A 21,685-nucleotide genomic window follows, 5' to 3' on the forward strand; every position below is an offset into this window, starting at 1 on the left:
GCTCGAAAGCCTTTGACCAGTAGCCGAGGGCTAATGGCGAAAAGACGTCGAATCATAAATAACTATTTTGCTTTTGTTCGGTCAAATCATGCATAATCAGAGTGCACACCTCATATCAGATGGGGAGATATCGCGGTTTTCGTGACGTCCTGTGACAGCCAGGCGAAGTGGGGGTGGTCCAAAAAAGTTTTTAACCAGTCGCGTAGGGCTGATTGCAGAATTGGAATACAAAAGTTTGGAATAGTTTTACGTTATAGCGCCCCTGCACTGGGGTGGGGAATATAGGAGTAAACGCGAATTGAATGTAGCCGTCCGGGTGCGGCCGTAAGGCTTTACCTATATGTGTCGACGTAAGAAGACCCGCCAGACGCTGTGTATATATGCTTCATATTGAAATGTATAAAACGAACATTCTTTATGGGCCCCAACGCTTGCTGAGAAGTGCCAAGTGGTGCGTGCATTTGTGGTGCACACAGGCCCATCTACAGGGTGGTATTGGCCTTTATAGGGTGGCGATATCGAATATCGTCTAAAGGATAATTACGTAAGTGCATTAAACTGCTTCCGCAATTAATAGAGCTCACTGTTCACGCTGCAGGCGACTGAGGTATGTGAGCAAAGGTTCAAGAACGAAGACAGAAATGGTAAGGCATGATAATGAGAATTGACCAGAGCAACGCTGTGAAGACCAACTTTTGCGGAGGGAGCACTTTTTAACCATTCAAGGTAACCACCGGGCGTTTATATTGACTGTAACTGCCACGTGGACTTGTGTGTTCCGGTAATTTTTCTCTATGACTGAATGTAACATCGATGTTAATAACAATGACGGAGGTAGTGCACATTTAAATTCACTGCGACACGCAGTGTCATGCATCCTATACGATGACGTATGGCGGCACAGTTACCTAAAGTTCGTTGCTGAAAATTCTACTTTGCGTAATCTTACCGTGACGAAAAATTTCCAAACCACCGAGTAGTTGTGCGAATGTTACCCTAAGTTGAGGTATAAGATAGCGACGGTTACCTTTGCATGTGAAACTGTGCTTCATTAGGGTTACCGTGTTCAGAGTTCGGATTGAGGAAATGATGATTGAGCCTGGCGGGAAGAGGAATGGGCGTGAGGAAAGGTAAGCCCACGCCAGCAACCAAGATTCGGAGAAGCTGAACAAGGAACGGATGAGTGATGACACGAAATGGAAGAAGCCATCAAAAAACAGCAGCGCCGTGTCTGTATATGCATAAGAGAAAACGGCATAAGCTGTAGCAGACCCGAAATATTTCCGTGCTCTCTTTTTTTCTTTGTATCTGCTGACATTAGTGAGGACAGCAGCGTAGCTTCCGTTGAACGATTAAGCATCGTTTTCGTGGTAGAGACAAAAGCAGAGCGCAACGCTTCGTCTTTGCAGGCACCGACAACTTGAAGTCATCCCACTGACACGGCGCTATCGAAAGACCGATTATATGCGCACTGAACTAAACCCAGATTCTCATTTCCCTGCAACTCCAATGCATAATTTTACCAGAAGTTTACCTAACTAATGGTCGTTTAAGCTCTGGATACGTGTGCGTATGCGGCAATATGTAGTGTGCAGGGAGGGGGGGGGGGGGGGGGGAGTGCGTGCGTGCGTGCGATATGCCACTCGGAATTATATGCTGTAATGCCTGTGGTTCTCTTCCTGCAGCTTGAAATTACTATAATTGTAAACAACCACGGTATCATGTCGTATGCATCTGCCAGCATCCCGGATGCTTCAATAATCATGATGTGCACAAATATGAAGTGAAAAACGTTGCAAAAGCAAATTTAAGAGTGTAGATTATACGGAGTGGGCTTATGTTATTTCAGACATCTATAATGCAGTGATGAAGTTAAGATGTACATTTGGAGGTGCTAAAAAGGCGTTTACCTTTTATTTCATCTACACTTTTGGTGCAGTCCAGATCAGTATATACTGCCCACACGTAATTTTTTGTCGTTATTTCATGCTGATTATTTGAAAAATGTGTAGTGCCGCGGAACTTTCAGTGCTCCACACATTTCCCGAGCATACAAAAATTACCTTCTCATTTCTTAATACCTGTAGCACTTATCCCTCAAATGTTGCTCTTTCTGGGCGAATAAATAGGTCGAAATTATAGAAAAAGTGCAATCAGTGTGCTAATGAAAAAATGAATTCGGTGTAAGGGGTTCCGCCTGCAGTTTTTACTTTGGGACCCCTTTCTGTTTATTACTGTTTCTGTATTAATTTACTTATCAATAAAATTGAATTTAATTACCTCGGCGTTCTTCTTCTCGGAGCACTGCATATGCAAAGGCATTTCTTGCGCAACCAGAGCTATCATCGAACCCTGGAGTGCGGTTTCTATAGCAGCACCGACGCTCCGAAGACCCGAAGGGTGAAGCCAGGGGTAGTGCGCACCACCATGCCAACGGCAAAAAGGCGCTGATTCGCCCACACTTTTTCTTTTCTGACAGGAAACGCGTAAGCCTGTCTCCGAGAAGATGAATGGCTCGAAAAAAAAGCAAGAAAGTAAGAAACAGTGGAACCGATAGTGGAGACCTCTGGTTCGGGCCGCCCAACAATGACGCATTCCAGCGTGACGGGATCCGGTCCGGGCTTGACTTCCAGGTCCTCCAGAGCCTTGAGCACTCGCGGAGGCTCTTGCGGCGGGGCGTCCCTGCGGCATTACGTAAGCGTCTATACTCGGGGCCTCGCGGTGGGTCACGCAGGAATTTTGTAACCGTAGAAGAAAAATAAAGAAACCGAGAGCGCGCGCACGGCGCCTCGACGAATGCTCACTCGGCCACTTTCACTTGGCAGGAGCAGGCCGTCTCCCCGGCCTTGTTTTTGGCGACGGCCGTGTAGGTGCCCGAGTCACCCTCGGTTGCGCCAACGAGCAGCAGCCGCGCTCTTCCTTGCTCCTGGGTGGGCTGCACAGAGAAGGAAACGGGGTCAGTCGGCGCCGGCGGCGAGTGAAGCGGGCACGTACCTTGGCGGCGTCCCGCACGGGCAGCAGGTCCTTGGACCAGGAGACGCGCGGCTCGGGCCTGCCCTGCACGGTGCACTCGAGGCGCAGCTCTTCGCCGGGCCGCAACTGGGCGATGGCCGGAAGCGGCTGCACGAACGTCGGCTCCGTCAGCACCCCGCCGACCGTCTGCGTAGTGTGCTCTTCCAGGGCTTCGATGAACACTTCTTCCAAGGCGCTGTCGCGTGGTTGCTCTGCGGACCAAGGTCGAAGCGTCTCCGTGAGAAGGGAAAATCTACGATGTTAGTCTTTGCCGGTTAGCGTCACTAGCCTAGAGCGAATCAAGAGGTGATGTTTGCAATTGTTCGTGACTGATGTGCGTGGTAAAGTGGCTAGCTAGGAAACTTATCACATTGCGTTTTGTGAAGTAATAGCAAAACAGGAGACAACGGAGAGAAGGAAGATTACGATGCCTTCTTTCTTCCTCATGTCTCGCGTTTCTCGATTTGCAAGATGAAGCTACGTAGTTCGGTCTATGAGACAGAAAGAAGGATGTAAGCAGATATCGCCAGCTATTAAATACCTGCCCGCAGTAGCGTAGTGCAAACTCACTATTCAGAAGCCATATCAGAAATGGAAATTCCACACAGAACGACGTTGTTGTAGCTGGTCCCCTTAAAATTTAAAGTGCCATCTTCGACATTTTCAATCTTACGTTCGTACTCTATCGAAATCGAAGCAGTTTTCATTTTGAGGGCGATCTGCGTCAGCAGCGCGCGACGTGAAATTATTAAAAGAAAAAGTTCACCATTATTTTTCCACAGCGTGAGTTCACTCTGAAACCGCACAGTTCGCAGTGCTAACGCAATCGAGCACATAATGCACAACGAACAGTATGCGATCTGAACGAGTCACGAGCTTTTCTTTACAGATAAAACGTGCAGAAGAGACAGATTAATAACCGTTAACAAAAGCTCCTCAGTTAATTATGCGGTCCAATAAGGCTCCGGCGCTCGTGAAACGCGAAGTGTAAAATTCCGCTGCTAGTCGTCGCTCGTCTCCTTGCCTTTGGTCTAGTGGTTTTCTTGGGCAATGTGGCATGGTTTGCTGTACATTCTTCCTTGCTTTCGTGGTGCAGGAAGAGGCTACTTTAAGGCCTCAATCACATAGTGTAATACATTCTTCATAATTGGCGCGATCGATGTACTATTAGACGACAGGACCTGTCCTTACGTAGGTAGCAGGCAGGTGGTTAACTGGGGTTCCACTGGAAAGCTTGGAAATGCATGATGCTTCGGTCTCCTCCATTTCACTTATCGATAAAATAAGATTTTTTTTCTTGTTGATGTTGTTGTTCTCCTTCTTCTACTACTACTACTACTACTACTACTACTACTACTACTACTACTACTACTACTACTACTACTACTACTGCTACTACTACTACTACTAGTAATAACAATAATACCTTATTTCTTGTTATTAGGTGCGAGAAATGCTCGGTAAAGAACGCTTGCGCTCATCGCACGTGAGCTGCCGCGGTTGTTCAGCGGCCGTGGCATTGCGCTCATTGGCACGAGGTCGCGGGATCGAATCCTCGCCGCGATGACCGCATTGCGATGGAAGCGAAATGTATAATCGCTCATGTACTTTGATTTGATTTAAGTTCATCTAACCCTCTGGAGGTCGAATTTAATTGACAGCCCTTCCTGCTACTTCCCCATTGTCTTCAGTGTCTTTTTTTTCTAGACGCTGGAACCCAATAATTATTAATTATGTAATATACATTAATTATATTAATATATATTACATAATCTATTAATTATTAATAGTTATGTTGGGCCAGAACAAAAAACTTATAACCTTATTAAACAACTTGCTCCACCAGACAGCCTGTCGGATTTCTTTCCAAGGTTGCATAATTGCATATTAATCATCATCATCATCAGCCTGCTTACGCCCACTACAGGGCAAAGGCCTCTCCCAGACTTCTCCAACTACCCCGGTCATGTGCTAATTGTGGCCATGTTGTCCCTGCAAACTTCTTAATCTCATCCGCCCACCTAACTTTCTGCCGCCCCCTGCTACGCTTCCCTTCCCTTGGAATCTAGTCTGTAACCCTTAATGACCATCGGCTATCTTCCCTCCTCATTACATGTCCTGCCCATGCCCATTTCTTTTTCTTGATTTCAACTAAGATGTCATTAACTCGCGTTTGTTCGCTCACCCAATCTGCTCTTTTCTTATCCCTTAACGTTACACCTATCATTCTTCTTTCCATAGCTCGTTGCGTCGTCCTCAATTTAAGTAGAACCCTTTTCGTAAGGCTCCAGGTTTCTGCCCCGTACGTGAGTACTGGTAAGACACAGCTGTTATAAACTTTTCTCTTGAGGGATAATGGCACCTGCTGTTCATGATCCGAGAATGCCTGCCAAACGCACCCCAGCCCATTCTTATTCTTCTGATTATTTCAGTCTCATGATCCGGATCCTCAGTCACTACCTGCCCTAAGTAGATGTATTCCCTTACCACTTCCAATGCCTCGCTACCTATCGTAAACTGCTGTTCTCTTCCAAAACTGTTCAACATTACTTTAGTTTTCTGCAGATTAATTTTTAGACCCACCCTTCTGCTTTGCTGCTCCAGGTCAGTGAGCATGCATTGCAATTGGTCCCCTGAGTTACTAAGCAAGGCAATATCATCAGCGAATCGCAAGTTACTAAAGTATTCTCCATTAACTCTTATCCCCAATTCTTCCCAATCCAGGTCTCTGAATACCTCCTGTAAGCACGCTGTGAACAGCATTGGAGAGATCGTATCTCCCTGCCTGACGCCTTTCTTTATTTGGATTTTGTTGCTTTCTTTATCGAGGACTACTGTGGCTATGGAGCCGTTATATATGTCTTTCAGTATTTTTACATACGGCTCGTCTACACCCTGATTTCGTGATGCCTCCATGACTGCTGAGGTTTCGACTGAATCAAACGCTTTCTCGTAATCAATGAAAGCTATATATAAGGGTTGGTTATATTCCGCACATTTCTCTATCACCTGATTGATAGTGTGAATATGGTCTATTGTTGAGCAGCCTATATCAATACAACAATCAATTGCATATTATCATATGGCAAATCACATCCTGGGAAAATTCGCAAGGTGAAGGAGAGAGAGAGAGAGAAAGAGAGAGAGGAGAGAGAGAGGCCTCGGCTGCCTGCTCGACATTCACGAAACTTCCTTCACCTTGCCATTGCTCCATTGCGTGGCGTGTTTGATGAAACACGCCACACAATGGAGAAATGGCAAGGTGAAGGAAGTTTCACGAAAGGGTAACCCACTCGACAGTTGCACGAAGCCACAAAACAAATTCATGCACAGACTTTCTGAAAAGCTTCGTACTACTCTCGAGTGGGTGACAATTTTTCTTTTCGGTTATATTCTCGTGTGGTAACACAAGTACGAGCATTCTCTTGACATCCAAAGGCGTAGCGCGTCATAGAGTAGTCACCACCACCAACTGAAGGGTGGCGCCAGCACATATTAGATGGAAGGCGGATATATGAGTTAAAGGGACTTCTTTTGACTGAGTGAAAATATAGTTCAGGCACCTCCCAGCGTGTATAGAGATTCAGCGCTGCCTTCATACTGCAATGCGAGTTCGATACCGAGATACCGACTATTAGTATCGCTGTTTTTCATGGAAGTGAAAAAGAAAAAGAAAAGTAATCACCGTAAGGTGGTGACGGCTACGCGTGTTTATTTAAGATTTAGCGTAACACGCAAGATTTTCAAGAATAGCGTTCATACAAGCACAGTACTGTGCTGGCTAAGAGCCATGCAGAGTACAGGAAGGTCCGCAACAATCTAAAATATAACTGGCCGCGATATGAGCGAAAACGCATGTGTGCACATAAAAAATGCCATGTATTTTGAGATAAGCGGCTTGTGAGCAGTAAAAAGAGAGCAGGAGACGGCTACAGCCCGTACTGTATACTACATAGGGTGTTTCAGAAAATACATTCGAAATGTTCTAAATATACGGAAGATGCGATAATTAAGAGAATTTCTCAATATTGATTTCACCACAGAGGTATACAGTTTAAACTGACTAGTAGACTACTTACAAAAAATTGGACTAGTTATTATTATTATTATTATTATTATTATTATTATTATTATTATTATTATTATTATTATTATTATTATTAATATTATTATTATTTGCTGAAAGAGCCAGACGATTGATACAAAAGCCAGACTTAAAGCCATCATGAAATGACTTCATCATCTGTTCAGGACATGCAAGAAGCTGACGCTCCAAATATCTTCAGCGTCAGCATTTCAGACTCATATTCTGAAAAAACCTGTGCGCACAACTTCACGATGTCACCCGTTAAACTGTGGATTTACTCAGATTAAGTGATGTTGACTTTGAAAATGTTATTTCGCGATTTTTTTTTTTGCTTATGTGCGAGGAGACTTGCCATCGGGTGTATTTGTTTTTATTCCGTAATAAATTTCAGTTGATAGTTCCAGCCTGTCCCGTCGTCTTCTTCGTATTGTTTTCCCTTTTACCGCAATTTGTTTTTTATTTTCTCACATATAGCAACTGGCCCAGCTGATCAATTTGTTACTTCAAAATCCACCGCGATTCTGCCATGCAGACTGGTGAGACTTATTTAAAAGTATTACATATAGAGCTTCAAAGTATTAACATAGTGGACATGCATATAACTTGCTTAACTCTGTCCTCCCCCATTTTATTCCTCTACTTAATATTTAATGTGACTACAATTAGTGTTGCCTACTTATTGTTTCCTTATTTTGCTATGCTATGCTTTATGAGCACTCGTTCTCTTAAAAATATTCTTTAAATCAATTACAATATCAGAGAGTGCCGACATTACTAGTTTAACCTTGCGTAGTTGTCGTTAAGTACTGCCGTTTTGTGCCCACGTTCAAGTGAAAAGGTTTATTGCAAATGGATGTTTCCTGCCACTCGACAATAGTTCGCCGTACCTACAGTTACTTCACAGATCTGGACGTGTCTGCGATGCAGTACGACCACATCAGGCCATTGTTGCCCAGCTTCATCACGCTGTACGCCCTGACCTCCAACATCTTCCTTGGCGAGTTCCCGAATCTACTGTAACTTTGACCACTCCGCGCATTGAGAAGAAATCATCTACTCATCCCTTGGAGGCTAAAGACTGAGCACTTCTTCAAATGAACCGTCAGCAAGATTTCTTCACGTTTGATTTCACAGATGGTTCAACAACCGATAAAGCTTGGATGGCGGCATTTTACGTTCCTAAATGTCACGTGAGAAAAAGTTACCGATTCTCTCACCAGACGTCATGTATGACTGCCAAACTCTTCAGTTTACTGCAAGCGGCGAGATCCATATCAGACAGTGCTGGTGTCAGTAGACGGGTGATCTACTCCGATTCGACGACGATGGCAGTAGTTTATTACCCTACGAAATCTCAAAAGTACTCCAAATTCCATCTTTCGCTAGCAATCAGGTCTGTTTTCAGTGAATTCCAGGCCATGTTGGTATTAAAGGAAATTAAGCGACGAACAGACTAGCGACTGTGGCACATAACTTGTATACTTTGACCCCTATTGAATATAAATATCAAATGTCAAGAGTTTTTTTTTTTAATCTAGACTGCACTAAAGTTAGTGAAACCATGTAGTTTGACGATCAGGCAACGTCATCTCTCATATTCAGGATTGACCAACGTTGCGTTTCAGAACATACCATCGCAATGATCGCACATTGATACGCTTACACATGGACCACGCCTGGAGCTTGCCTACACAGAATCAAGAAGAGCTATTCCGCTGCTTACACCCACTGTAACTTCTCGGATTCACCTGTGGAATGTCTGCTCATCCAGTGTTCCCAATACGAGCGCCAGCGAGAGGCCTTGCGCAGCCTCTCCGGCTTGATAGGCATCCTTTATCCGTGGAGTAGGTTCTTGGTCCTTGTTTGTGCCCAGACAAAGACACCCTGTCACAACTCTTCGCGATTTTCTGGTAGATAGCGACTTTATGCAGTCTCTTTGAAGACGATACATTCTAGTGTCTGAGTTTGTACACGTTTATGTGAACCTACACTATATTTTTATGCGCTTTCAATGTGTTTCTTTCTCTATATCGTTACTATAGAGATAGGCATTGTTTAGGTAACGCAGGCTGTGACTGGATGTTCGGATGTCGCTGATACAGCGCGCTCTACGTATATTATATATCAGGCTTCAACGGTGTTAAGTGATACTCTATACCTCGGCTATTTTTCGTTATTGTTCTTATCCCCTTTTCTCTCGTTTTTGTTTGTTTGTTTGTTTGTTTGTTTGTTTGTTTGTTTGTTTTTCTCTACATTTCTTAGTCACAAGAGTTAATATTTGATTTTTGGTATAGCAAATCTTTCGGTGGCCCATTTATCTGCGGTAACATCATTTAATAAACAACAACAATGCACTTCCGCCAACTGTTCAAGAATGTGCATCCCACACAAAACTGCGGTTGGTACTAGGACGTGCTGGAAAAGAAGTATGTATTACCATTGTCATGGTAGAAACTATGAGGTCTATAATTCCAAAAGCTTCCCGTTCGCGAGTGCTCTTTGCCATTGGCTAGCTGCCTTAGCCAATATTATGTGCGGCATCAGGATTGGCTGGAACTTGCTCTTACGAACAATTATATAGAGTAAGAGCTTTTTGACCTTCTTGTAAAATCGGCCCAAGGCCCGCATTCACAAATACGTTCTTAAGCTAAAACTATTTATAAGAGCAGATGTCGGCCAATCGTGATGTTAGACATATTGCGGCCGGTCGAGGACAAACAAACAAAAAAGGCGGCCGGTCGAGGACAAACAGTATTTACCAACCAAGGGCTGAATTCACAACGCTTTTCGTTCGAACGTGCTGCTTGTATCATTGGTTGGTTGCCCTTGATAAATCGTGCAACATCCCCCTTTGCTGGCACTTGCTCTTATGAATGATTTTGTGAACTTTTTTGTGATTACAAGCCCAAATGTTCTGTAAACTCATCGACTGAGACTGTATTTAGAAAATCAGTCAGCACGCTAGGTTGGTTCGTTAAAACAAACGCCGGCTGATCATGGAAGCGCGCTTTTAAATATTTAAGACAATCAACCATCGGCAAATATTTCACCAATAGAAACTTTGTGGATTCGGTCCCTGAGCCAGTATATACAAGATAGATCTTGGCTAGACCAGGGGCGCTATAACGGAAGGCTATTCCAATCTGCTTCTATTCCATTTCTGCCATTAGCCTTCTACGATTGGTAAACAATTTTCGGGGCATGCTTACTTCGCTCGTCTGTCACGCGACGTAATGAAAAAATTCGAGAACTCTCCATCTGACATGGCTTGTACACACTTACTATACATAATTAGCCCGAACAAAATAAAAAAAGTTATTTCTGATTATACGCCTTCATCGCCATTAGCCCTCCGCTATTGGTCAAATTTTTTTCGGGCAGCGCATACTTCGCTTGTCTTTCACGGACGTCACAAAACCACTAAAACTCACCACGTCAAAGTGAAGTGTACGCACTAAAGATGCATTAATGTGGTCAACAAAACGGTTTTTTTTTTAATAGCCGGAGACTGCCCCGTTCCAAGATGAATAAAAAATGGCTGCCTGATGATCACTCTGGCACTCGTTCCTCGGAGCTAACGGCGAGAATGAATTTTCTGCGTGACAGTATAACGTTGTCAAGCCCTTTTGACACCTATACGACATCGCGATGCCAACTCTTCTTCGCTGACGGCACGGTCTAGCGGAACTTTTAATCCCCAGTTGAACGGCGCCGCCATTTTTCGATCAGCCACCGCAAGCTAAGCAGGGGAAAGGGACCAATCGCAGACGCCGCCACCCCTCTCCTCGCCCTATGACCGACTTTCACTGGGCTAGCTCGTCCTTAAAGAAACCCCCTCCACCTATGCACGCTCCTCGCCTCTTTTCAGCCAGTTAGATAATAACTGTCAAGGTAGGCAACTCTATTTGCTTTCAAAGCAAACAAAATTGACCCCCTATAAACGAGAAGAGCGTTTGTCAGGCTGTCATTACAACGCTGCGGGTCACCGCCCGGTGCTTACGTCGGCGGTTACGTAAATTTGACGTCCGGAGATAGGAATGAAACTATAATGGCATAGTTTTACATTATACGGCCCCTGTTCGTAAGAGTAGATGTCATTTAATGCTGGTGCTTAAGATATTAGCGAAGGCGGCCCGCCAATGTTAAATAGCATTTACGAACTAAAAGCTCTGGAATTAAATCCCTGGGATGGATGGATGGATGCAAAACTTTAATAAGGTCCTGAGGTACGCGACTCCTGGGGCCGGTTTGTGAATTCCATCCTAGGGCTGAATTCACAAATATTTTCGTTCGCAAGAGATGTTCGCCATAGGCCGGCCGCCTTCACTAACTATATGTCGAACGTCACAGTTGGCTGCCACTTTCTCTTACAAACAGTTCTATCGCAACATGTGTTTTGTGAATACAGGCCCGAATTCGTTGACTGCTTTCCAGTGCACTGTTTTCAACAGCGATAGACCGAGATGTTTGACGAGCGATACAACAAGACATGTGGCGACAATAATGAGTTCTACTTCTAAATCCTACATATGCACAATATGCTACGCCCGTATATGAGTGTAGGAGCACTATAACGTAAAACTATTCCATGCTGTTTTTATTCCAATGTAAGATTTGTAATATACGTCCCGCCATTCTGCGATAGTTCGCCAATAGGTGCTGCATGCGGCGATACGACAAGGTCCACTTCATCAAAGAATAATTCGTTTTGTACTGTCAACTAAGAACGTAATTCCTTTTCATCAAGACACGTTGCGTCTCGGAGTACTGTAATGCAATTACATGGTCTTACGCTTTGCTAATGAGTACATCATTTACTTTTTCATTAATGTAAACGTTAGTCGAGACTGTGCATTCAGCTTTATGCAATATCTGAAACCCATAGGAATACTACCACATTTCGCCTTCGCTGCATTACTTCAGTCAGTTCCTTCAGTATTACACCAGGCGTGTGTATGGTTGGCTGGAATTTTCAGGAAATGTTAACGAAGGGAAGTTCGTAAGATCACCGACATTATTTGTGGTTGGAACGGCATTATGATCTTAATGCTTCAGAAGTTCGTTGTATCCGTTGCTGGTTTTGCTACTGTTGCCGTCGACGATGGCTGGCGCACAGATGACGGAAGCTTATTTATTGTGAAATTCCGGCCTGTTGTTGAGACTATTATTCTTTTAGAGAAGCACACGTGTAGACATAAATTCCTATCCACGGTCGGAATGTTCTTGAAGTGCCGATTGTGAGACTAATCACAATTTTAGTCTGTACTTTCCTCGTGTCCGGTGAATTTAAGCGCCGTGTATGCAACGACGTTGTTTTGTGAGCCAGCTCATTTGCAGATCCTAATCCTGTGCGAAAAAGACATCAAAATATTTGGACTTCACCAATTAAGACAAATACTAACATAACAGAAGATGTCGGCACTTCACCCGTTTGCCTCGTTTGCTTGCTGTTTGTAAGTAAGAAGTCTAGGTAACGCCTATGGCGGTGACTAAATGAAACTTTGATGTTTCCATGCCAAAGCGAGCACGCACTCTGTCCTTCAGTTAGATTGCATCATACCACATTTAACTCTGCAGCGTTCGCTTTGTTCATTCAGGCCTGAGCACGTTTGTGCAAAGCACAAAGTTTATATTCCGAAGCATCAGCGACACCACGGTATAGAAAGACCACTGAGAAGATTTCTTGCCCGTTTGCTCCAAAGTGGCGCACTCACGCCTGGCTATGTTGCTGGCCGGTCAGTGCGGCTACACGGTCCTTGGTATGAGTTCTCGGCAAGGAAAACGGCCCAACGATGAACGTGACCGCGGTAAAGAGCTTCCATTTAGGAACAGCGGCTCGGTAACAGGAGGCCCAAGAACAGCGTCTTACCTCGGACGCTCAGGCGGCACGACGTCTCGGCCAGACCCGCAGCGTTGATAGCCTTGCAGCAAAACTTGGCTGAGTCATCGGCGAGGGTTTCCTCTATGGTCAGTCTCTGCTCTGTCGTACCGTCCTCAAGTTGCTGGCTCGTGGTGACGTAGTCCGAGTTCCCGCGAATGGACACACCATCCTTGTACCACTGAACCTAGGACAAAGGAGAGGCCGAAAGAAAGCATTACCAACGATAGCTTTCTTTTTTTAATTCTATTTCGTATTAGTTCCAGCGAACGTAGTTCACGCAGAAAAGGTGTGTGAGAAAAAAAAGGCGCAGCCAAATTTCCTGCACCTAACCAAAGCGGCAGTCCGACTGGCTGCGTAGCAAAGAGTGCTAAGAATCACTGTATGTGGACAGACTGCCACCGTGCAGAAACACTATCGAGGGCGGCAGAGAAATAGATGAGATAATGAGACTAGAAAATATGCAGGCACAGGTTGAAGTCAGCTGATTCTGAACAGGAGTAACTGGACATCGCTTCATCCTACAGACGTAAATAGGATGCTGCTGCTGTTGTTCATGATGATGATGATGATGATGATAACCTAAAATTGCGTTTTCTTTGAAGTTTAACGTGCGCTCTTGGGGTCACTTTTGCTTAAAAGAAATAATAGGAATGAAGTAACAATGCCAAAAATTACCTGGAGGCCATGCACTTCATGCATGAAACTCCTTTCTTACAGGAGCGCGGCACGTGTCATACGGAATAAAATTAAAGGAGCGGTTACCATCGAGAGCGCTGGGGCTGAATCCATGAACTTTTACAGACAATGTCTCTCTTCACGAGCTACCACTATTCCTTATCGGATATGTGCGTTTCTAGGTTGTTTCATGGGCCCATCACAGAAATAGTGGTCTAAAAATGTAGGCCGACCCTGAAAATAGTACAGCCAACAAATTTAAGCAGTCCGACGCTCGTCCTACTCCCTAATGCGAGTGGTGACGCGTAGAGTGCCGTGCGCAGCGACTCCACCCCGTACCCTTCCCCTCACTCGATCAGGAAGACATTGTCTTCCATCGACGTCAATAAGAGGCTGAATCACCTTCCACCTTTTTCATTGGTAAGAGCTGCTTTGTATTGGCCGGCCGCCTTCGCTAATAATATGTCCGCCATCACGATTGGCGAAAACCTGCCATTACAAATATTTCTAGCGTAATAATGTGTTCGTGGAGACGGACCCTGATCCTCATGACAAATCCCGGCCATACGATGCCAGGTGGTAGGAAAACCTTAACAAACAATTACGATTATAAGCTTTCGTTTACACAGCCTGCGGGTGAGACTTTACTCCACCAGAGGGCGACATTTTCTGCTACAGTGAAACAGCGGCTGATCGGGTAAAGATGCAAGTTTGGCAGGGAGAGGGCTACGGTGACTGAGGATGCGTGCGGAAACAATCTCCGAGGACGTCCTGGAAGATTCTTCTACGCGTTTTTATAAATGCCCGCGTTCGTGTGCGAACCTCCTCTATAAAAAGCCATATGCTTATGTAAATTTTGTAAAACGTAGTATGTTTTTCTTTTTCACGTCCGCCTTCATTTACATATTGATGTCTCCTGACTTGAATAAAACAAAAACAAAAGAAACCAAACCCTTGATAGTGTCTGCTTTCTTCCTTTTATTTATTTATTTATTTATTATTTATTTATTTTTTGGTCGTTTGAGCAATGCTCTTGATGCCTTCCAGTGAAGCACTCTTTAGATGAATTGGACACATTAGAATCGGAGATTCTCTAAGTCCTTCGCTAGGCCCATGTACTCGTTCAGCAAAACTTCGAAGGCTTCGTTCTATACCGGGCCTATCACGTGACTAACATTTGGTTGCTCACCTCATCGTAGGTTGACTATCAACAACTGTAAGAAATAAGCCGACGCACTCCCTCCAACTTCTTCTGTATGTCGATTTAATTGTTCGCTCATTCAATCAATTAAGTAAATCAAGTTAACTAAAAAAATTACAGCCCCTGTTCCTTTACAACGTGTCACTTCTTCACACAAACCACGTTTGCATAGTTTCAGTTTCCATCTAATTGTTTTGGCGAAGTTCAATGACAACTTATGTAACTGTCATGAAAACCCCTAAACGTTTATTTGTGAATGCTTTCTATTGTTTTATAATCACGTAAGCCGTTCATTAATATAAATCTGCAGTCTGAATTACCGTTGGAGGTGGATGCCCGGCCAGTACGCATACGAGGCTGCATTTCGCGCCTTCTTGCACTTCAACGTCATCCAGGGGCACCACGAACGACGGTCCGCACACTTCTTTCACTTCCTGCATCTAGAATGAGAAGCAAAAGGACGTAAGCCAAGAGCAGGTCAAACAGCCCTAATCCACTGACTAAGGAAGTGAGTATTAGGGCTGTTTGGCCTCCTACACCTTTCTACGCCTATTTCAATATTGTTTTATTAAAAGCACAAACATGTTTCGACCCAGATAGTCAGTGATAAACGTTCTAAAGGGAAAAAATAGCATTTAAAGCAAATTTCACTTCACTTATTGAGTACCTGGTAAACGTCAAACCACATAGAAATCAAAGTTGAAAAGCATTCATTGGATATGCAAAGACTAAAGAAACCGGCATTTCGTTCTTGCAGAATATGGTCTTTTTACACATGATTAACGTCCATAAATCTTTAACGTTACTGTCAGCAAATGCGATTTTCCTTTTTTTGAAAGCGAGACGGTATTTGCCTCTTCCTTCGACTTTCCCACTGCTACCGCTGCTGCTGTTGCGGCTGTCTGGCACAGCGCGCCAGGGGGGGTTCAGAGCGTGTGCATTCATAACAGGAGCGAGGCAGAGAGGAAAGACTATGCGATAAACTCGCTTGGACCATTACACCGCGTCGAATGTGCACAATGCCCTCGGGAGCTCCCTGCGCGTCGGCATATTAGCTTCTTGACAGCTGCAATTATCCGTGACCCAACGCAAAAGCTTTGCAGAAATTGCAGAGCTCACCTTTCTACAAACGTCCAAGTCGAGAAAGAAGCTAGATAGAATGGCAGAGACGCGCTTGGGGGAAGAGAGAGGAGACAGAGAGTGGGTACAACCGATGCAGTCGCGAAATGAGTGAATAACAGCCTTGCCACTCTTCGCTCGCAGTTTCCATAAGGGGGGGGGGGGGGGGGGGGGGGTGACTTGAGAAGGCAAGGAAACGCTACTACTATGGACACGACAGCGGTTTCCGGCAAACGTGATAACATTTAAGTCCAAGGTAAAGTATGATACGTGTTTGCTATTTCTGAAAAATAAACGCCATGCAAATTTGTCAAGCGGACAACTTACGCAGGGCGTCCAAAAGCAGATCCGCATTAAAGCGCACCGTAGGGTCTAGGCGACACTACGGAAGCGGTTACACGTCAAATCAACACTTCTGTGCCCGCCGGGGTAGCTTTGCGGCTATGTCTTTGTTCGAGGTCGCAGGTCTGATCCCGACCGCAGGAGCCGCATTTTAACGCGGGCGAAATAAAAAACGCTCGTACACTTAGATTTAGGGACACGTTAAAGAACACCACGGTGTCAAAATTCATCCGGTGTCCGTCACTACGGCGAGCCTCATTATAAGATTGTCTTTTATTCAATTAAACTTTAATACTTCTGCCACGATGCGATGTGCCGTGTGAGGCAATAAATATTATCAACCCTCTCAGATGTTATGAAGTACGGCGCACAACAATGCCTGAAGCAAACACTTCCCCCTGTGTGTTCTGTGCACTACGCTGACAAACAGCACTGGTATACGCAAGGTAACTTTCAATATCAATTCACCACTCACATATTAGACCAAACGTTGAAGAAATTCAACATTCGCTGTCAACAGCGTCGCTAGTTATCGCCAATCAAAGCAAACAGCACAGCAAGCTTCGTTTACATCGATTTCCACAGTGCGTGGGATCCGCATATTCCTCCTGCACTTTATGCACGCCAGGCACGTTATCGACATATATTTGACGTACTTGTTTTTTTATCCAAAAGTGAACAAGCAAATAAAATAGACATACCTTCTTGTCGATAGGCTGCGGCTGTGGTGGGGGCGCTGCCATAGCTTCCTTGTGGAAATTTCGCCATCGAGATGTGAGCTCTTCAAGTTCCATCCGCGCGCTGTCGGTCTGCAGGCGGGAGGAGGTACTGAGCACCTCGATTCTTCGTTCCAGGGACTGCGAACACAAAAAGAGCACAGTTGTACTCTCTCGAGAATTTACCGATATAATGGTGTGCTGAACCTCAATAATCTAACTATTTTATTCCAATTCTAGTTCTTTCGGCGCTCCGACAGTGGCACGAGCACTGCGCCACATAAGTTATCAGCACAATCGGCCAGTGATGAGCAGCGGACTATAAGAAAGGAGGGCAACGGAAAAAAAGATATGTACATTATGCCGGCTCTAGATAGTCACACATGAAGGAAGAGCCGATCGCTGATGTCTGTGACGATGCGCTAGGTGTTTTACCATCATGTCTTTTAAAGCGGTGATGTCACCACTACATGTATCCATCCTATGACCCTGCCTTTGTCTTCACCTGTGTCTGTTGGTCAACGTTCCACATTCTTTCCTTGCCCAGTTGCATGATGAGGTGGTAATTGCGCACCGATTTCTAACATATGTACAACACAGTTGCAGATAATGACTGATATTAACATCTACTTGCAATATGCACTTCATACTCCACTCACACTCTCACTGCCCTTTAAGGACCTTGCCCGACCGGCCAATGAGTGTCTAGGTGTGAATCGAAATGGCGCACGTTAAATCGTGGCTCAAACACATTAGATATGATTTGTTTGCACACTTTCTTTATATCCAAGGCGCCAAATTATCGGCTATATATTAGCGAGGCTACATGATATTTTGTTTCAAACTTGGTTGAGAGTGCCTAATGCACTTCAAGTTTCAAAAACCGAAATTAGTGTTTCACTCCAATGCTTAGTCAAAAAGCGCCTTGAAAGCGTGCACTCTCTGTACGACAATACTGTGCGCAGGAAAAGCCAACTTTTGATAAGGCGCAGAAAAAGAACAAGAGGCGGCAAACACCAACATTGTATGATGGCAGGCCTGGGCAGGACATTTCGCACAAGCTGTTCTTCAAAATTCTTATTGTATGCTAAGTAAAATGCGTGCATAATAAAGATAAGAGAAAAAGAAAACGACAATATTTTCCGAAATATGAAGCCAGATGAGGACGCACGCCTGTATAGTTTGCCTAATATCTAGAGTGCTGAAAGTAATGAAAATGACAAAGCGGCAATTTGACAGAATGAAAATGGAATTACATAATACGGAGAGGAGGGTAAAAACTGCAAGTGGGCGTGCGTTGCTCAGCAAATGGCGTTCCCGTTTATTGCTCGGGGCAGGTGAAATCAGCTCTGGACACTTGGTCTTCCTTTTCTGCTTTCGTCTGTTGTCACTCTTCCACCGTTCTCAAAATGTTACATCAAAGTTGGATCCGGCAGATAACTGAAGAGAAGTTTATTTTTTCCATACGATTCGTGGGATACTAAGTTTAACATTTACAAATTGCGGTGGCAAGTAACATTCCTTCCGCTTGTAGAGCGGCAGCATCATCGCGAACTCGAAGAAGTGAACAAAACCGTGATGGCTTAGGTCAGCGGGTCGTCCCATCGGAATGATATGTCCGGTACTTCGTTGCCTAGACGGTCACACGAAGTTTAGGCAAAGGCGTTTTCGAAGGCACGTGCCAAATTACAGCAAGCAAAGTCATGATCTAAGTATGTTTTCGTGTTTGAAGCCAAAGCTATATGGCATGTTCTGTCGGAGCACGAAACATATCAATATGCCTGTAGAGCTGCCGTGTATGAATGTCGTCTTGCTCAACTGTCCGTGTACACTCCGTAACAAGAGGCATGAGTCGTGAAATCTTCGTTTGAAACTTTACCTGAATGCGCTGCTGGAACTCCACGACGTGGCACTTTGAGGAGTCTCGCTTCAGCGAATCGGTGAGCTCACGCACCTGCTGGTTGATCAGGTGAAGCTCGTCGTTGAACTTACTCATCTGCGAATCTTGGTGCGACTTGCGCAGACTGGCCACCAGCAGCGCGCCTTGGTTGTCCACCAACGAGTGGATTTTGTCGCGGTCCAGCACCGCCGCCTCGCTCGGTTCCTGAACAATTCGTCGAGCCATTGTAACAATATGAAGGAGGATGCACATAAATATCGTCAATATGGTACCTGTCATAGGGAACTAAACAAGAAGTGTGTGCAGCTTAGTCATACCCGCGCTTAGTCATTCCAACAACGTACGATCCTCACCCGAAAGCCCACCCGGTCATCAAGCGAACTCTGACTAGGCACTCGCAGTGAGAGAGATTACAATAAGAAGGGTTACCAATTATGCTGTCATACTAAGAGCGGCATTCACGAATACACTTTGATCAGACAACATCGCTCATTTTATTCAAATTATCTGCTCAAGCCAAAGGAAAGAAGGATGATGAAACATCGGTATAATGCGTACATGAACCTGCCCAATATGTTGTCGAAATAACGCGCAATAAAGAAAATTATGCTGATCAAATGCCCGCCTTGGAAGCTATGTAATGCGAAGCGGAGCTTTCGTGAAGCGTTTAATGAAATGGTAAAAATCTACCCATTTTATTCCTGTGTCTTTGGTGTAAAGGAAGCTGGCACGCGCGCACTCGTACTAGTTGGCATTGGCACAATAGAAGCATCCGCACGGTTGTGGCCGAATGGTTAGAGCATCGGGCTGTGGCGCTAGGGTACCGAGGTTCCATTCCCCCATTGGGCACGTAATTAATTATTTTTAAGTATGATCTATTCGGCAAGACAGCAGAACCCAGCAGCCACGGTGAGGAAAGTCCGGGACGGTTCGCAAAGAAAGCTTCGCCCTAGAAGACTGACATGTGGACGTTGGTGCTTCTACTTATTATGGATCTCACCGTCCAAGTGAGGAAAACTAAATTTCACATTAACCGGAATTGAACTGAGATAAGTGAGCTGAATTTAGTGGATAAAATTATAAATACGGTTCTGCATTCCGAGGAGGAGTGTCATTGTAGTGAAATGGATCTCTCTGGAGCGCACAACTAACGTGCCGTCGACATTACGGAACCGGAATGAAAGTTATGGCGTTATGCTGCTGAGCGCAAAGTCGCGGTATCGATTACCAGCCGAACTCAGATAGTGCGTAAATGCAAAAACTTACCTGTATTTAGGTGCATCTGGGTGAACTAAACTAGATGGTCAAAATTATTTTGAAGTATTTGACTAGCACGCAGTCTACAACCGTCCAACTACATGGATGCCTGAAGTTCAGTCAGAAATACATCAAACCATAACATGCAGTTCACACACCGCTCTCGTACCCTGACAAAAGCGCATTTTGGTTTGTTAAAAACCTTGATACTTTCCAGCATCCCTACTTTTCATTTGCAAATTGGCCTGGACTTCAAGTACTTGGCGCTTCTAATTAATATAAACGCTATATCCTAATAGTAAGCCTTGAATTTCAGAGAAAAATGCACCATGGCAAAGAAAAAAGGACTGAGAGTCCCGCACCACGAAATATGATTGTGACTCGTAGGAAAATCGAAGCATTTCACTTATTGCTGCTTTTTTGCGCAGCACAATTATACAATTTCCAAACATAAGCCCTGTAGTCATAACTTGCGTCATAACACAACCAGTGCAGTACGCATAGTCAGCACAATAAAGAGCACAGGAAACCCCCAAATTCCAAATGTTTCTGTGGACAAAGCTAAGCGATATCAGCTTATCTTCCTAATACTTCATTAGATGTCTCTCCTGCTTCTTCCACATTTCCAAGACAGTGGAGAGCGCCTTTTCATTTGCCAAGCGCGCATATAAATGACAAGTTCATGATGCCTTTAGCTCACTCCATCTGATGATGCTTTTTTTCGTCGTTGAGCATGACGTTACGTCCTAAAATCAATTGTACTTACAGTTTTGTCAACTAACGTTGCCAAGTGCTCTGCTCGTTGCTTAGCCTCTGCCAGTAAGGCTTCATATTCGTGGGTTTCTTGAAGTTTCTTCTCCAGCTGAAATGGCCAGAGAACCATGGGAATAATGAGTAACGTGGGTATTATGGCAATTAATACTGCACTCACCTGAGCGAAGTAGTCAAAAAAACTTATCATGGCCCTGACCAAGTCTTGATACTGACAGATGTTTCTTCGAAAACTCTGTTGAGTCGAACGCAGTTGCTGAATGAGGTGCTCCTTCCTCTGAAGTGTAGACGTCGCTTCGATCCTCGCATCCAACTCTGATTGGATCGTCTAGAAAGAACATGAGGTATATCAGGCTTTGAAAAACGGAAAGGTCGCCACTTTCTGAAACAAATGCAGCTTGCGGGATAGGAAAATACCCAATTATAATGTAAAACAGTTGGGCAGAATGCCAATACAGAAAATTCTGAGAATATGAAGTGTAAAAGATATAAAGAATTAGCATGACAAATAACAAAATCAAAGTAGTGATTTAACATCGCGAATGACAACTGAGAGCAGATCCAATGGGCGGCTCTTGCTGAAATATTGCAACATCTGGGGCTGCACTTCGTAACAATGCTCATTTTTCATTAGCTGTTATCTTCGTGATTGGCTCGCGCGCAGCCGAGCCCAGATTTACGCAGAGATTGACCACTCGGCGGGACGGCTGATAAGAAATAAATA

General features: G+C 44.5%; 1 protein-coding gene across 1 annotated transcript in view; it reads right to left on the reverse strand.

Annotated features, from left to right (window-relative positions):
- sls (sallimus) overlaps positions 1 to 21,685 on the reverse strand; it is a 285,614-nt gene that overhangs the window by 243,716 nt on the left and 20,213 nt on the right. The window contains exons 14-22 of the mRNA XM_072287454.1: positions 21,122 to 21,289; positions 20,957 to 21,052; positions 18,913 to 19,137; positions 17,019 to 17,174; positions 15,177 to 15,296; positions 12,969 to 13,164; positions 2,995 to 3,224; positions 2,805 to 2,935; positions 2,565 to 2,682 (exon numbers count right to left, since the gene is read on the reverse strand). Of these exons, the coding sequence (XP_072143555.1) occupies positions 2,565 to 2,682; positions 2,805 to 2,935; positions 2,995 to 3,224; positions 12,969 to 13,164; positions 15,177 to 15,296; positions 17,019 to 17,174; positions 18,913 to 19,137; positions 20,957 to 21,052; positions 21,122 to 21,289 (1,440 nt within the window). The remainder of the gene's footprint in view (positions 1 to 2,564; positions 2,683 to 2,804; positions 2,936 to 2,994; positions 3,225 to 12,968; positions 13,165 to 15,176; positions 15,297 to 17,018; positions 17,175 to 18,912; positions 19,138 to 20,956; positions 21,053 to 21,121; positions 21,290 to 21,685) is intronic.

This window comes from Dermacentor andersoni, chromosome 1 (assembly GCF_023375885.2).
Source record: "Dermacentor andersoni chromosome 1, qqDerAnde1_hic_scaffold, whole genome shotgun sequence".
NCBI classification, from domain to species: Eukaryota; Metazoa; Arthropoda; class Arachnida; order Ixodida; family Ixodidae; genus Dermacentor; species Dermacentor andersoni.